Source organism: Haliotis cracherodii, unplaced genomic scaffold (genome assembly GCF_022045235.1).
Source record: "Haliotis cracherodii isolate W230 unplaced genomic scaffold, xgHalCrac1.p SCAF_3, whole genome shotgun sequence".
Lineage (NCBI taxonomy): Eukaryota > Metazoa > Mollusca > Gastropoda > Lepetellida > Haliotidae > Haliotis > Haliotis cracherodii.
In genome coordinates, this window is record NW_027266286.1 from 57,525,726 (window position 1) to 57,542,343 (window position 16,618).

The 16,618-nt window shown below is 40.0% G+C and overlaps 1 protein-coding gene across 1 annotated transcript in view; it reads right to left on the reverse strand.

Annotated features, from left to right (window-relative positions):
- The window catches only part of LOC139473903 (aromatic-L-amino-acid decarboxylase-like), a 34,269-nt gene that overhangs the window by 7,691 nt on the left and 9,960 nt on the right, over window positions 1-16,618 (reverse strand). The window contains exons 2-5 of the mRNA XM_071256701.1: window positions 8,885-9,087; window positions 7,836-7,949; window positions 7,220-7,339; window positions 6,011-6,145 (exon numbers count right to left, since the gene is read on the reverse strand). Coding sequence (XP_071112802.1) covers window positions 6,011-6,145; window positions 7,220-7,339; window positions 7,836-7,949; window positions 8,885-9,085 — 570 coding nt within the window. The 5' untranslated portion in view covers window positions 9,086-9,087. The remainder of the gene's footprint in view (window positions 1-6,010; window positions 6,146-7,219; window positions 7,340-7,835; window positions 7,950-8,884; window positions 9,088-16,618) is intronic.

The following is a 16,618-nucleotide window of genomic DNA, read 5'->3' on the forward strand; positions in this document are numbered from 1 at the left end:
GTGGCATTCTTACTGCGATAGTTAAAACATTACTGCGATACCATGACAATAGGTGACCAATAATAGCATAAGCATTACGTATTGTATTCCGATCGTCTTTACCTTCCGACAATGCAGATTTGCTAGCTGTCTCCACATGGTGTCTGATGTTAAAATGAGATAGAAATGTAAACTTGTGATTTCTTTTACTACACGCGAAATGATTTTTTCCAGTGTACTGTTTATTTCCAACAAAAGCAAAGGTACAAAGGTAGGACATACTATGACAATCAGCATCAGTGGTGTTTACAGCAGAACACATACAGTCAAGGAAACAAAGGTAAAAGATTATGAGGGTTGCACACACGTTCTAATGTAGTCATGTTAACAATTGTAAACTTCTAACAAAGGTAACGATTTCTTTTCAAACATAATAATGTTATTGTTTATCCTTGCATTAAATGTTTCTATACTTGATGTGTCTTTTGGTACCCGTCATGCTAGATATCTAAGCAGTATTTTCAAAGTGAACACATATATCTTCTTTTCACTTTACAGAAAAAAAACATATGTCATCGTTCAACTCTTTCTTTCGCGAACACCTGGTGTCATCGCTGATTTTCAGTGATCCATTCCTAAAGTGTTCACGCCTGTTTTTCCTTTTGCGTCAGGTGTGATCTGCTTCGGCGGGTGATCAATGCTCGTTGTTCTATTGCGTTGACACTGATACATAGATTATACGGTGGAGAAATGTATACTGAACAACAAAAGTTCCTGTGACATTGAAGAAGATTTAATGCAAAGTTAAGTTTTTTACAAAATCTGAAAATTTCGGTTGGCAGCAGATAAAAAACTCCTGTAAGTGTTCAAATGGGTTAATTTGCCATACTGACTTCAGAAAATGCGTGATTTCATAAAAATAACCATGAACATACCAAAATGTCAATTTACAAATCAATAGCGTGTGTGTCCACCTCTGGTTGCGATGCAACAACACATTTTCGTCTCATGGAATGGACCATGCGTCGCATTAAGTCCTGTGGGATATCTGTCCATATCTGCTGAAGCATGTTTCGAAGTTCCTGGAGTGTCTGTGGAACACGTGGTTGACGTCGAAAGCGCCGATCCATCTCATCCCACATGTGCTCGATTGGTGAGAGATCAGGGGAGCAAGCTGGCCAGGGGGATGACATTCACGTTGTTTTGTTGAAGAGAATCCCGAACAAGTCGAGTAATATTAGGCCGGGCGTTGTCATGTTGAAAGGTAATGCCTGGGCCATGACATAGCAAAAACGGTAGCATTTGGCATTTCGTTGAATAATTGCGTAGTTTTTTTTTTCTTCTGAGTGGTTGTTGTCAGCACGAATAGACCGGCAGCCCAGAGCACTTTGGTCAAACGAACAAGGTACTAATATCCGAACACAGGAACATTTACTGTGTAACCCAACATATTCATATATGGATGTCTGCCGGGGAGCCCCTGCTGCGTGTGGCCCCTGGCCCCCCAAAAGAAGGGGCCATTCAAGGGCTGGATCAAACATTGGAGGTACCACATGAAAGTAAGTGTAAATGAACTGGTACATCTCACAGAGTACAGAATGGGCCACGCCAGACAAATCTTCCTCTGCAAAAGGCCTGCCAGACACCCCCAAAGAGGGTCCCAAAATTAGGGCTGGGTTAAACATTGGAGGTACCACATGAAATCAACATAAAATGAACTATTACACTCTACTAAGTATAAAATACCCATTGCCAGACAAATCGTCTGCTGCATAAGGTCCGCCAGACACCCCCAAATGTTGACCCTTAATGCACTCAGTGAACACTCTGGTAAAATTTGACTAGAGTATACATTCAAAGTACCAGATGAAAGTAAGTTCAGATGAACAGGTACATGTTACTGAGTATAACACGGCCCATACCTGACAAATTGTCCTCTGTATAAGGTCCGCCAGACCCCCCAGAGAGGGTTCCAAAATTTGGGCTGGGTTAAACATTGGAGGTACATGTACCATATGAAACCAACATAAAATGAACAATTGCACTCTACTTATTGCACAATACCAATTGCCAGACAAATCATCTAATGCATAAGGCCCCCCAGACACCCACAAAAAGTTGACCCTTCAGGTATACACGGGTAAAATTGGTCTGGAATATATATCGATTGTACCACATTAAGGTACGTTTGAATGAACAGGTTCATATCACAGAGTACAGAATGGGCCACACCAGACAAATCTTCCTCTGCATAAGGCTTAAACATTGGAGGTATCACATGGAAACAACATAAAATGAACTATTACACTCTACTTATTACAAAATACCCATTGCCAGACAAATCCTCTTGTGCATAAGGCCTGCTAGACAGACCCTCACCCCACCCCACACAGTTGACCCTCTGTAATCCCAGTGTGCATAATGAAACATTGGACATTAGCTCTGAGAGTCAACAGATGGTCAAATTTATGTTTTGTTCTTAAAGATGGAAGGATTTTATTGAGATTAAAATCACGTATTTATAAAATCAGGTCTTTGAATACTATTATTGATATCATAGATTAGGCCTATCGTTGAAATGTAATATAAAAGGCATGAATCTGATTCTTGTGAATATATATCCGATCAGCTATGAAGTCCTCAAAGCCTGCTATAGCCTGATAGCTTGGCTATGGATTCCTACAAACCCAAACATGCTTAGGTAGATGATAAAACTTGTTAAATAAATGGAGATCATAGGTTATTAAACACAATTATCACCCCGAATTTCCTGATTATCATCCTAAAACATTTCCAAGTGGCATTAGGGGCTATCATTATCCATTCAGCAACACTCAACAACAAAAGTGTAAAGTGTATTTTCAAACAAGTAAAGTTTGGTTTTCATTATTGTAGTACATGTATGGAATCAAGTCACAAAAACGCAAATGCTACAGAAAAGCATGCATTCCATGCAAATGTTGACTCTTATGCAAGCCCCATGCATTTCGTGTGCATTAACGGGATTCCATATGCATTGTTTAGCATCGTGCTGACAACAACCATTCAGAAAAACAACAAAATTACGCAATTATTCAACATTATGAAATGCCACGCTTGCCCGAAAACGAGCGTCTGCGAGCCATTGGTGTGCTTGAAGAAGGATCGAGTCAACGTGATGTTGAAAGACAATTTAACGTCCACAGAAACATCATTTGGTGTTTATGGCAACGTTGGCAACAGACGAATGCAGTCAGAGACCATCCTCGACAAGACAACTGGATTGGAACAACACACCTACGAAATCGATTCTATCCAGCAACAGTGACTGCAAGAAGCATCCCTGCCCTTCGACGATTATCTTCACAAACCGTACGTCTCCGCCTCAGATGTGCAGGGATTGTCTTCATTGTGTCATGGAAGTAGATCGGTTCTGGGGCGGCAGCGTTTTGGTATCGGGTGGGATTACAGCAAGACAGAGGACCCGTTTGATAGTGGTAGAGGTAAACCTCAATGGACAGCGCTACCGCGACGAAATCATCGGACCTGTTGTTCTACCGTTTTTGAGTCGTCATGGCCCAGGCATTACCTTTCAACATGACAACGCCCGGCCTAATATTGCTCGACTTGTTCAGGATCTCTTCAACAAAAACAACGTGAATGTCATCCCCTGGCCGGCTCGCTCCCCTGATCTATCAGCAATCGAGCACATGTGGAATGAGATGGATCGGCGCCTTCGACGTCAACCACGTGTTCCACAGACACTCCAGGAACTTCGAAACATGCTCCAGCAGATATGGACAGATATCCCACAGAACTTTGTGCGACGCATGGTCCATTCCATGAGACGAAGATGTGTTGCTTGCATCGCAACCAGAGGCGGACACACACGCTATTGATTTGTAAATTGACATTTTGGCATGTTCATGTTTTTTTAATGAAATCACGCATTTTCCGAAGTCAGTATGACAAATTAAAACCATTTGAACACTTACAGGAGTCTTTTATCTGTTGCAAGCCGAAATTGTTTCAGATTTGGTAAAAACATAACTTTGCATTAAATCTTCTTCAATGTCACAGGAACTTTTGTTGTTCAGTATATAAAAATCATGGCACATAGCATCATATGCCTATCTGGCTTGTAGGAATCCATAGCCAAGCTATCAGGCTGTAGCAGGCTTTGAGGACTTCATAGCTGATCGGATATATATTCACAAGATTCAGATTCATGCCATTAACATTATATTTCAACGATAGGCCTAATCTATGATATCAATAATAGTATTCAGGGACCTGATTTTATAAATACGTGATTTTAATCTCAATAAAATCCTTCCATCTTTAAGAACAAAACAAAAATTTGACCATCTGTTGACTCTCAGAGCTGATGTCCAATGTTTCATTATGCACACTGGGATTACAGAGGGTCATCTGTGTGGGGTGGGGTGAGGGTCTGTCTAGCGGGCCTTATGCACAAGAGGATTTGTCTGGCAATGGGTATTTTGTAATAAGTAGAGTGTAATAGTTCATTTTATGTTGTTTCCATGTGATACCTCCAATGTTTAAGCCTTATGCAGAGGAAGATTTGTCTGGTGTGGCCCATTCTGTACTCTGTGATATGAACCTGTTCATTCAAACGTACCTTAATGTGGTACAATCGATATATATTCCAGACCAATTTTACCCGTGTATACCTGAAGGGTCAACTTTTTGTGGGTGTCTGGCGGGCCTTATGCAGAAGATGATTTGTCTGGCAATGGGTATTTGCAATAAGTAGGGTGCAATTGTTCATTTTATGTTGGTTTCATATGGTACCTCCAATGTTTAACCCAGCCCAAATTTTGGAACCCTCTCTGGGAGGTCTGGCGGACCTTATGCAGAGGACAATTTGTCAGGTATGGGCCGTGTTATACTCAGTAACATGTACCTGTTCATCTAAACTTACTTTCATCTGGTACTTTGAATGTATACTCTAGTCAAATTTTACCAGAGTGTTCACTGAGTGCATTAAGGGTCAACATTTGGGGGTGTCTGGCGGACCTTATGCAGCAGACGATTTGTCTGGCAATGGGTATTTTATTCTTAGCAGAGTGAAATAGTTCATTTTATGTTGATTTCATGTGGTACCTCCAATGTTTAACCCAGCCCTAATTTTGGGACCCTCTTTGGGGGTCTCTGGCAGGCCTTTTGCAGAGGAAGATTTGTCTGGCGTGGCCCATTCTGTACTCTGTGAGATGTACCAGTTCATTTACACTTACTTTCATGTGGTACCTCCAATGTTTGATCCAGCCCTTGAATGGCCCCTTCTTTTGGGGGGCCAGGGGCCACACGCAGCAGGGGCTCCCCGGCAGACATCCATATATGAATATGTTGGGTTACACAGTAAATGTTCCTGTGTTCGGATATTAGTACCTTGTTCGTTTGACCAAAGTGCTCTGGGCTGCCGCTCTAGAAGCTAAACAATGCATATGGAATCCCGTTAACGCACATGTTTTTATACCCATTCTTGGGTAGTGAAATGCATGGGGCTTGCATAAAAGTCAACTTTTGTATGGAATGCATGCTTTTCTGTAGCAGTTGCGTTTTTGTGACTTGATTCCATACATGTACTACAATATTGAAAACCAAACTTGACTTGTTTGAAAAATACACGAAAATATTGGTGTCACAGGAACTTTTGTTGTTGAGTATATTTTGAAAAAGAACTTAACATTTTTGGTGGAATATATATAGTGTCTAAAACATTTCTTCCATGGCAGTTATATCAATGTTAAAATTCAAAATGAATTAATTAGGAATGATTTAGCCAAAGTGGTGAGAAAAAATGGGAATTGAAGTAATTATGGATGTGACTAGACTTATGTTTTATTGTTTACCGAAACTATCGATTTATTCTCAGGAGTGTTATCCATGTGTTATCATGATCGATATTTACACTTGTCATCGATAAATTGCACTAGATTAGCCAGCCTCACAAAGGTGACATGTCGGCTATTATAAACTATTATTACTGAAGACTAATTGAATCAACTGACAGCTGACGTTTTCTCACCTGATCAGATGAGTAGCCAACTAGTTTTGATATAACTTCCATGTTTTGGAGGTTCGGATTTTGTTCCCTCAGGCGATTGATCTGCTTGGTCCTGGCTGCTAGTAGGCACAGGAACACTGTCTCACTCGCCGTCGACTGGAACACAAACGACAGAAGCGTATATAGTTACTGCATTCTCAGAACAATCAGTGCTGATTCATAAACGTATTCAAAGTCATTACATACACTGCATAATGTTGTCTTGTCCATGGTTACCCAATTTCTATACATGTTGCTGTTTAGAAGTCTACCTGCACTCAATGACCACTGCCAATTGCAAGAACTCACTGTTGAAGCATGACTTATATTTATGGCTATTTGTCATATTTACATTCAGAGCATTTGCATATGAGGCCTGTGCAGTTCCGAAGAAGCCTGCAGAAATCGCTATATGATTCAGCTTTTTGAACATCATTCGGCAGGACATTCCTGATTGTGGAGGCATCATAAGCAAATGACTTTAGAGTGAAGGTTTTACAGTCTTCGTTGAGGAGACAGATGACTTTTTCAGACTCAGAGTGCGAGTAGGACAAAGTATTGTCAGTATAATTCCATGAAGGAAGCTCACCCAGAGTGTAAAATATATCACTAATAAAAATATAAAATAAAATATGACCAAAGATGGAACCCTGTGGGACACCCTTAACGTTTAGCCTGTCGCTGCAATATGGTCCCAGTTTTACCTGCCGTTTCTTGTTATTGAGGTAGTGCTGTAGCCTCATGCGTTAACCTGTATGCCTGCAGCTTCGCCAATAACAGGTTCTGAGGCGGGCAATGAAAGGCCTTTGCTTGATCCATCAGTGTGGAAGCGACATATTCAGGGTTATCAAAGGCGTTCGGCCAGTCCTCGTCGTAATGTTGATGTATAATGTATGACACCCTACAGTCATGACACCGCGGTGAAATACGTCATGTTAACGTATAACGCCCCGACATAATCTACCTGTATGACACCGCCGCCGTTAGGTCCTAAATGTTGACTTAAATGGATTACTTGTGTGACACCACCGCAGGTCTGTCATATTGACGCATAACAATCTTGCATGATCTACCCGGATGATACCGCCACCGGATCCGTATTACTGACGCATAACACTCCCGTATAACCTACATTTATGAGACCGTCGCGAAATCCGTCATATGGACCTATAACACTCTTGCGTGACCTACCTGTATGACGCCACCGCCGGGTCCGTGATGCTGATGAAGAAACTCCTCTGGCAGATCCAGCATCTTCCCCAGCCAGTCTGTTGTCACCATCTCTATCTCAGTGCAAGAAGGGCTCGTCGCCTACATCCAGTAAGTGTGTATATATTCTGATATATGAATGTAAGCTGGATATAGCTACGCACAGTGAACTACTTTGGAATTTTTCATTAAAGAAAATGGTTAATTAACACACCTGGCGGGAAGAAAGAATATTAATTGTATTGTATGTCATTTCACGTTGGTGCTTTTTGATCGGCAGATCTTTAAACTCAAGTCGCATTACAACAATAATGTCATGTCATGTCCATGTCCCAGTTTGTTTAAATCATATGTGTTATTTGGGTAGCGGATAAGATCATTAAATGTTCACCGACTCAAATATTACTTTTTCATTCAAGCAGTACGGTTTCATTGAGGCCTGCTGGGTTCCACAAAACAGATCGGCGCAGGGTATCTGATGTATATTAACAGGAAAGTAACTTTGTTTTCACATTAATGGACATGACATATTTGCCTAACCTTTTAACGTCAGGGTTACCGTAGATTGTTTACTTTACTGCATCAAATAGGAACTTACCCATGAGAAGCCAATGCAGCCGATTGCATCACCCAGCATGTCACCCAAAATGGACGGATACGAACTTCCTGCAGCAAAGTATCCATGGAAACGGGGACTATGCCAATGGGTGACCTGAAACATGTGACACGTGTGGATATCAATATCTTTCATTCAGGGTATATACATATATAACATAAGAAGGTATTTAGTAGCAGTAGTAGTAGTAGTAGTATTGGTAGTGGTAATAGTAGGAGAAGTAGTTGAAACAAAGGTTGTAGCAGTAGCAACAGTAACAGAAGTAGTAGTAATAGCAGCAGTAGCAGTAGTGGTTGTAGTGTCAGTGGTGGTGGTAGCAGAAGTAGTAGTAGCAGGAGGAGTAGTGGCGGCGGTAGCAGTGGGGATAATAATAATAGTAGTAGTAGTAGCAGTAGTTGTAGTCAAGTAGTAGAAGTAGTAGTACAATGTAGTAGTAGCGTATTCCATCACTGACTAGAATAACTGGAAAAACAAATTATAAGTACACTCGTCCCCAGGTCTCAATGTTGATATTAATTAATGACATCGCAGCCAAGTCGTCATGTTGATGCATTTGTAACTCGCCTGACCGACTCCAGGTCGTCATGCTGACGTATTACTCAACATCACCGCGAAGTCCGTCATATTGACGTATACATGACCTCAAGATAAGATATAAATAACGTGACAACAAAGTGAGGCGATGTACCTATATGCCCTTTACTTGTATATTGCGTATAAATTATGAAAACAAAATACGTAACACCTCAGCTCCCCTGAAAAGATAATGTCCCAACCCTTCATGCCACGCACGGTACAGTTTGATACCGTAAATCAAATCCCCAAGATAGTTTTGTTTGTTTGTTGCCTAACGCCGAGTCGGCGTCCTGTTAATAACATAATCTGGATAAGAAAAAACAATGTTCGATAATATAGTATACGCCGTTAGGGTACTATCACACGCAATCAACCAAATCTCCGAGCCTGACAACCTGATCCATGACGCCACTAGATAATATAGGTTTCTGATAATCCATCCCCAGATTACTTACCCCAGGCATCACGACGTCCTCCACATCCTTGAAGATGTCCTCCCACGTCTCTGGTGCCTCCGGTGCTTCCTCTCTCATCATTGACGTCAGATACCCTGGTCTGACGCGATGCATGACGTCACGATCTCGTATATTCTCGTAGTAGTCCGCGATATAATCCACCATTTCTCTGCCATGTCTCCGAAATTCTTCCGCATTCATTGCTAAAATTGAATGACACTAAGAGTACCTTATTGTCTGAAAAATACAATTATATGAAATGAAAACATTAGTTCTTATCACACATGAAACACATTTGCAAATCTTAGACTTGAACATGGTATGCTCCGCTTTTAATTGGTTGTTACAATGAAAGGTATAATACGCTATCTCGTCCTTGGACCCTGTTTGGCACAATGGAAATTTCAAAGTTTAAAACTGTGTGGACATTATCAGTTAATAGAACATAAAAGTCAGCTTGAGTTAAAGGTATGCTCATGTTCAAAATGTAAAATGCTTCCTGAGCAGATTAACTTTAAGAAAACTTAAGTGCTAAAAAAAAGCATAAAATCTTGTTCTCATGTCTTCAGTGATACAGATCCTTGGGGCGAACACGTCGCTATATAAGTGCAATAATCTTAGACGCGACGTTAATACCCACTTCACCTTACCTAACCTCTCAACATGCTCAGCATATTCTGATTAGAATCCAGTATCTAACACAATTTATGCCATTGGTATTATATAATAGTAGGGATCGATAAAAACAGACGTTTTATGTTTTGCAGATCAATCAACGAGTAACTGCAATTCCCTTTTATATATCATATGACATTTATGTCTGAAATACAGAGTGAGTGATCATGAGTTGGGTCGTTGCACTGAACACTTACTTCAGTTGGCATATCACGGCGTGTCGGCCTATTGCTGGGGGACATCCGGAAATGATGCAGATCTTAGACATTTCCAATACTAGTGAAACCCCATCTTCCCGAGGCAAGATCGTCCACTAGCCTTTTTATCAAAGTCTTGGTTCCACCCTTGCCACACCAAGCCCACTTTCCTGTGCTGAATATGATTGGACTGTCGCACATATCCATAGACCAATCAGAGAACATTTCACAAAATGAGACTCCACGACTGGCACATTTACTGATTTACCTCTGCCTGTCCTTGTAAACACGAATATGTCTTTTTCATCTTTCAAACCCGTCAACGCTTGCCTAATTTTTTTTGTGCGATGGGTGAAATCGCGAATGTTTACGTTATCTGATCGACTAGGTAGTCTCCATCTTTGTGAAGCTATACGAGATAAGAACACTGATCTGATTGGATATCGCGTGTTTATTACAAGGGGCACAACTCGTCATCTACGTGACGTGGCGCTGGGTGGAGCCGAGAAAAGTGGCATTGATGTGGCAAGGGTAGAAACTAGGCTATGATACAGGCTAGTGGACACGCTTGCCTCGCTAAGATGGTGAAACCCACAAGCGCGCAAAGTCGTTGAAAACACATACTCACTATCAGGTTAAATCTTGTACTCGAACTGACGATAATGGTACTCTGGCACATCTAAGAGACCCAATTCTGCACTGTGACTTTTAGTACCTTAGTAGACTGGGCAGCCCGAGCCCAAAGCAAAGATTTGACATACAGATATGCATAAAGGATATTAATCCTGTGTAGAGTATACTTATCAGAGGATAATAGGTAAGGCATTGTCGCTATTCGAAACACTGTGAAGGTTGTCCTGCCTAAGTCTACAGTATGTTAGGTTTATTGTGTGTCTAATCCATCACTTCTCTGATGTAACAAACTGAATAGTGAGTTTAAAGTCTTCTCATGGCATTTAGAAGTGATACGCTTAGAAGGGAGAATTTAAGGATGTCAACTTCTTTCGACAAAGAAAACTACAAGAAGCTATTGACATCAGGAGACACCAGCCAGCCATGAACCGTGACAAGAGAACCTATCTGCCTAGTGCTTGGGACTTATTGCTTTGATCTTTGTAGGGGCTAATTACCTCGCTGGCTTCAATTTGCCCTTTGCTATGTCCATCCTTTCACCTATCAGTGCTAATTACCCCGGCCTCCCGTTTACCCAGTGTCCATTACCTATCTATGATAACGTAAGTACTGGTTTCCATACCTTCAGCGCTAATTACTGTAAAGTCTTGGCTTCCATTGTCTATTCCTAATCACCAATCAGCGCCAATCATCTTTTGGCTTCCCTTGGTAGTTTCTATCCTTTGTTCTTTTCCACCTTTTATTATCTTATTATTTTGTAGTCCTTACCTGTACATATATATAGTCTCTGCCTCAGTCAAACCCTTCGGAGTCCACATCGCACAACCAACCAAAGACACACAATCTTACCGACTCCCAAACAACCAATCCATATTCACGGCCGAACTAATGGGCATGGCCTCAACACTACACAATCAGCAATCTAAAAAACACCAAAAAATCCTCATCCTAACCGACTCTCTCAGTGGACTACAAGCCCTCAAAAATAAAAACACTAAAAACCGCCCCAAACTAATAAATCAAATACTCAATAGCTCAAACAACTTAACTAAGGTAGGTAAACAAATAGAGTTCATTTGGATCCCCGCCCACGTAGGAATCTTTGGAAATGAAAAGGCAGATAAAGCAGCAAAATTATCCCTTAAACTCCCAGAAATAAGCTTAAACTTACCCAGCTCAAAATCAGAAATCAAAAGTGTCACTAAACAAAAAATTAACAAAAAATGGCAAAATATATACCAAAACTCAAATAGCCAAATCAGGAAAGTACTCAAAAAACCCTTAAATAAACCCAAAATACTACACCCATCCAAACAAATCGACAGAATAATTACCAAACTACAAACAGGCCACACCAAACTAAATAATCACCGTAAAATAGCTAAACTACACACAACAGGAAACTGCCCACATTGCAAACAACAAGAAACACCAGAACACGTACTCATTCACTGCACACACTACCAAACACACCGAACAACACTACAGACCACCCTAAATCTTAAAACCGGACTTACACTAGAATCAATCCTAAACCCACAAAATAAATTAGAAAAATTCAAAGCCTTAGGCATATACCTAATAAAAACAGGACTAAATAGTCGCATTTAAACCCCAAATAAAATATTAAAACCAAAACTACCTTATTTGATAACCACCCAACACACACAGCTCCCTTAGTTCGTCCCCCACCCACTCTTGGCATTCTTTCCAAATCTCAAAATTTCAAAATTACTATATAAGTAACCCCTAAAGCCCCCTCCTGGGTTGCACAAACTCACTTTTCCCCTTTTTGGAAACACATTAAATGGCCTGGCCGGGCCCGTGTGCGACATACGCTTGCAGTCGGAAAGCGCACGTTAAATCTCCAATATAAGTAAGTAAGTAAGTCAAACCCTAATCGCAAATCGGCCGTCAATAAAGCCAAACGCGACTCTAAACATCTAAAAATAGCTCACGAACTAAACCACCAAGTTCAAAGTCTAGTCAAAATATCTAAAACCAGAAACTGGAAAAAAATTCTGTGAAGAAATAAATAACCGTACAGACGCCAGAACGGTCTGGCGCAAAATCCACGCCATTAGAGGCTTAAAACGTCATAAAAATACACCTAACATTAATAATTCAACAATGCCCGCCGAAAAGGCAAATAACCTCGCCAACCACTTTTCGGCCGTAAGCAGCAACAACAACTTTAGCCAAAAATTTCAAGATAAACTTAGAACAGAAAACAAATACACCAAAGAACCAAATAATGACAACATAGAAATAAACCACCCTTAAACAATGGAGGAGCTACTCTACGTCATCCAAAACAGGAAAAAGGTCACAGCCCCAGGATTGGACCTAACTTCCTACCAAATAATTAAAAAACTCCCCCCTAAACTACTCCAGGCACTACTTAAACTATACAGTCTCATCTATCAAAACGGACAAGTACCTACTCCCTGGAAACAGACCTTAGTCATACCAATCCCTAAACCTAATAAACCAGCTAATCAGGCTAACTCCAATTTCCTTAACTTCAAACTTATGTAAAGTAATGGAATCTGTGGCTAAAAACAAACTACAACATTACCTAACTCAAAATAACATCATAAACCCAGATCAAAGTGGTTTTACTCCTGGCCGCTCAACCTTAGATAACCTCGCCCGTCTAGAGCAGGACATCAAAACAGGATAACTCAGCAAACAATATACTACAGGCATCTTCTTAGACTTCTCCAAAGCTTTCGACATGGTATGGCACGACGGGCTAATACAATTAGATCTAAAATAGACTACGGATGTGCCATATACGACACCCTACACCAATCCCTAAACAAAAAACTAGACTCAATCCAATATCAGGCTCTTAAACTAATAACACGCACTCAATATGGTACCACCTACACTTCACTCCAGGCATTAACAGGAGAAATGCCACTTAATCTACGTAGGGAACAATTAACTCTAAATTTCTGGACCGCGTCTCAATCCAATCCCCTAATCCAAAACCTAATAAACAAAAATATCAGCCCCAAAAACCAAGCCCTAGCTCGAAAACACCCTCTACTTACTCCAATATCCCAAAGAATAACCCATTACTTAAATGAACACCAAATAAACAATCTTAAACGAAACTGTAAAAAATCAAATATCTTCACCCCAAAACTTAAAACACCCAAAACAGACATAACACTAGCTAGCACAATAAATAAACAAACCGACCTAAACATAGGAAAAACCACCACACGACCATACATACATGAAAATTGGCCAAATTGGCGTCACATTTACACAGACGGATCCTCAGATCCGATCTACAAACACACAGGTTTCGGAGTCCACATCACACAACCAACTAAAGCCACACAATCCTACCGACTCCCAAACAATTAATCAATATTCACGGCCGAACTAAAAAACAACAACAACAAAAAATCCTAATACTTACCGACTCGCCCAGTGGACTACAAGCCCTCCAAAATAAAAACACCAAAAACCGCCCTGAACCAATAAATCAAATACTAAAAAGTTCAAACGATTTAACTAAGGCAGGCAAACAAATAGTATTTATTTGGATCCCCGCCCACGTAGGAATATACGGCAATGAAAACGCCGATAAAGCAGCTAAACTATCCCTTAAAATCCCAGAAATAAGCTTAAACCTACCCATCTCCAAATCAGAAATTAAAAGTGTCAACAAACAAAAAATCACCAAAAACGGCATAACTTATATGTAAACTCAAATAGCCAAATCAAAAAGGTTCTTAAAAAAACCCTAACCAAACCAAAAATTCTACATCCGTCCAAACAAATCGACAGAGTAATCACTAAACTCCAAACAGGACATACCAACCTAAATAACCACCTCAAAATATAAAAAAAACACGCAACAGGAACCTGCCCACATTGCAAACAACAAGAAACCCCAGACCACGCACTCATACACAGCACCCACTACCTAACACACCGAACTACACTACAAACCACCCTAAATCTAAATAAGGCTCTTACTCTAGTAGCAATCCTAAACCCACAAAATAAAATAGAAAAATTCAAAGCCTTAGACGTATACTTAATCAAAACAGGACTAATAAATCGCATTTAAAATCCCAAAACCAAACCTCATAATCAAACTAACAAACTAACAAACTTCCATACTCAGCTCCCTTAGTTCGCCCCCCAAACCCACTTGGCAATCTTTCCAAATCTCAAATTTCCAAACTTCTATATAAGCAACCACTAACACACCCCTTACTGGATTGCCAAACAACTTTTTCCCCTTTTCGGAAACACATTGAAAGGAACCCTAGCATGGTGATATACCTTCAGCTGCTGGCGATCTGTAGCCCATTTTTATATTGTATCGTTATTTATAGCGATATCTATTTATAGTTGTATGCTAGTTTTAATCTGTAATATTCTGGAGATTTTACTGTCCATCGATGACAGATTTTAATTTAGTTAAAACATATGTATTTGAAAATGTATAATTTCTCGTCACGATATGGCTGAAATATTGCCGATGTGACGTAAAGTATTAACTCACTCACTCACTCACTAATAATATAATAATATTATATTTTACATATACAGTTATAGTTGACATATATACACACCGCCAAAAGAAACGAGAACTATAGAAACATATAGAGAAGTATGTTCGTTAAGGAGAAATTCCTCTAACGTGTACCATTTTAATTGCAAAACTGAGAAACAATCAGCCAAGTGTTACCACAGATTCGTTATTCTTATCACAAAATGCTGCACGTGATTTCTAAACTTTACACGCTAATCCTACACGAGACAAATGGTGCATATCGAGTCACGGATCAACACTGCAAACACGAAAACGTCGTTTTTTTCCGTATATGGTCATTGGACGGAAAAACGACGTTATTTGGACGTTTTCAAACCATCGTTTTTCCGTCCAAATAACGTCGTTATTTGACATCGGAATTTACTGGGAGAGAACGATAGCGTTAATCTCCTCCCTTTCTTGATTGACATTGTCAATCAAGCAACAGCGTCTACCGGTATTTCTACTTCTCAGTTTTCATTGGTCAGTCCCCGCGTGTTAGATTACAGGCCCGCGTTTGACGCTGCACTCGAAGCGCTTAGCGGAAGTACTGAAATCAATCGTTCTGCGCATGCGGATTACTTAATGCCTTGACCAAATTTTCCGTTCTGTGCATGCGCGATTTCGCGTATTGTTGCCTAGAATTAATGTCACCACTATTTTTACAATGGGTCATAAACACAGTCACGTGAAGGTTCGGAATCGTAACGAGTAACTCCATTTAAATTGAAGAGTATCCCCAGTGATATGGGAGATTCCAAGATGAAACTATTCTATGGCTATCTAGGCTGCCACCCAAACCGATCTAAACGGGACCCGATAGCTTATTGTATGCTATATAGTCATATGGAAGTGGACAAGAACTATACATTGTATTCCGGCCGATTGTTCTTGCATTTACTTATAAGTCAGGAAAATGGACTTAAAAGGGGAGTTGTTGAATGTAAATTTTTTAATTATTAAATGTTGCCTATACACTAATCTGGACGAACTTCTCATTGTTCTGTTTATGTCATCCTATATACTGTTAGTATGTTACCGTTCTAAAGTCATCCTCTCACATAACATTATATTGTTCATAGTATCAAAGTTTAATCAACAATATCAAGAGCAGCGATTTAAACCACTGAAACACCAAAACACAAGGCTGTTATCAAGCGGTAGTGCAGACGTGATTCATCGTAAAACTGTATCGTGATGTCTTCAGAAATACAATTATACTACGAGATAGTACGGCTAACGCGTGACTCACCGGTGGAACAAAGACAATATCGCCAATACAGATATAACGTATTTGAATGTTAATACTAAAGACAAACAATCATTATTTTTACAGTGACGATATAACACGTATACACGTTTATTGTTAACTTTCATCAGTTTTGCTCTTCATTTTAATAACTTTGTTTTCACATATATATGTAGCAATACCCGACAAGCATGTCGTACATAATTATGGGACAGTTTTCAATCTTGCACTGACTTACTCTGGTGTTAATGAGCGAATTTTATTGGCTTGTGTGTAAAACCCCGTTTTTCTGGTAATCCTATTATTACTTAGTTTATTTCTATCTAATGACACCCTGTACTCTGGATCATGGCTCCGTGACTATCCATAACAATTAAGACGAACATTCAGTTCAAGTAAATGAATGAGTTTGTTTT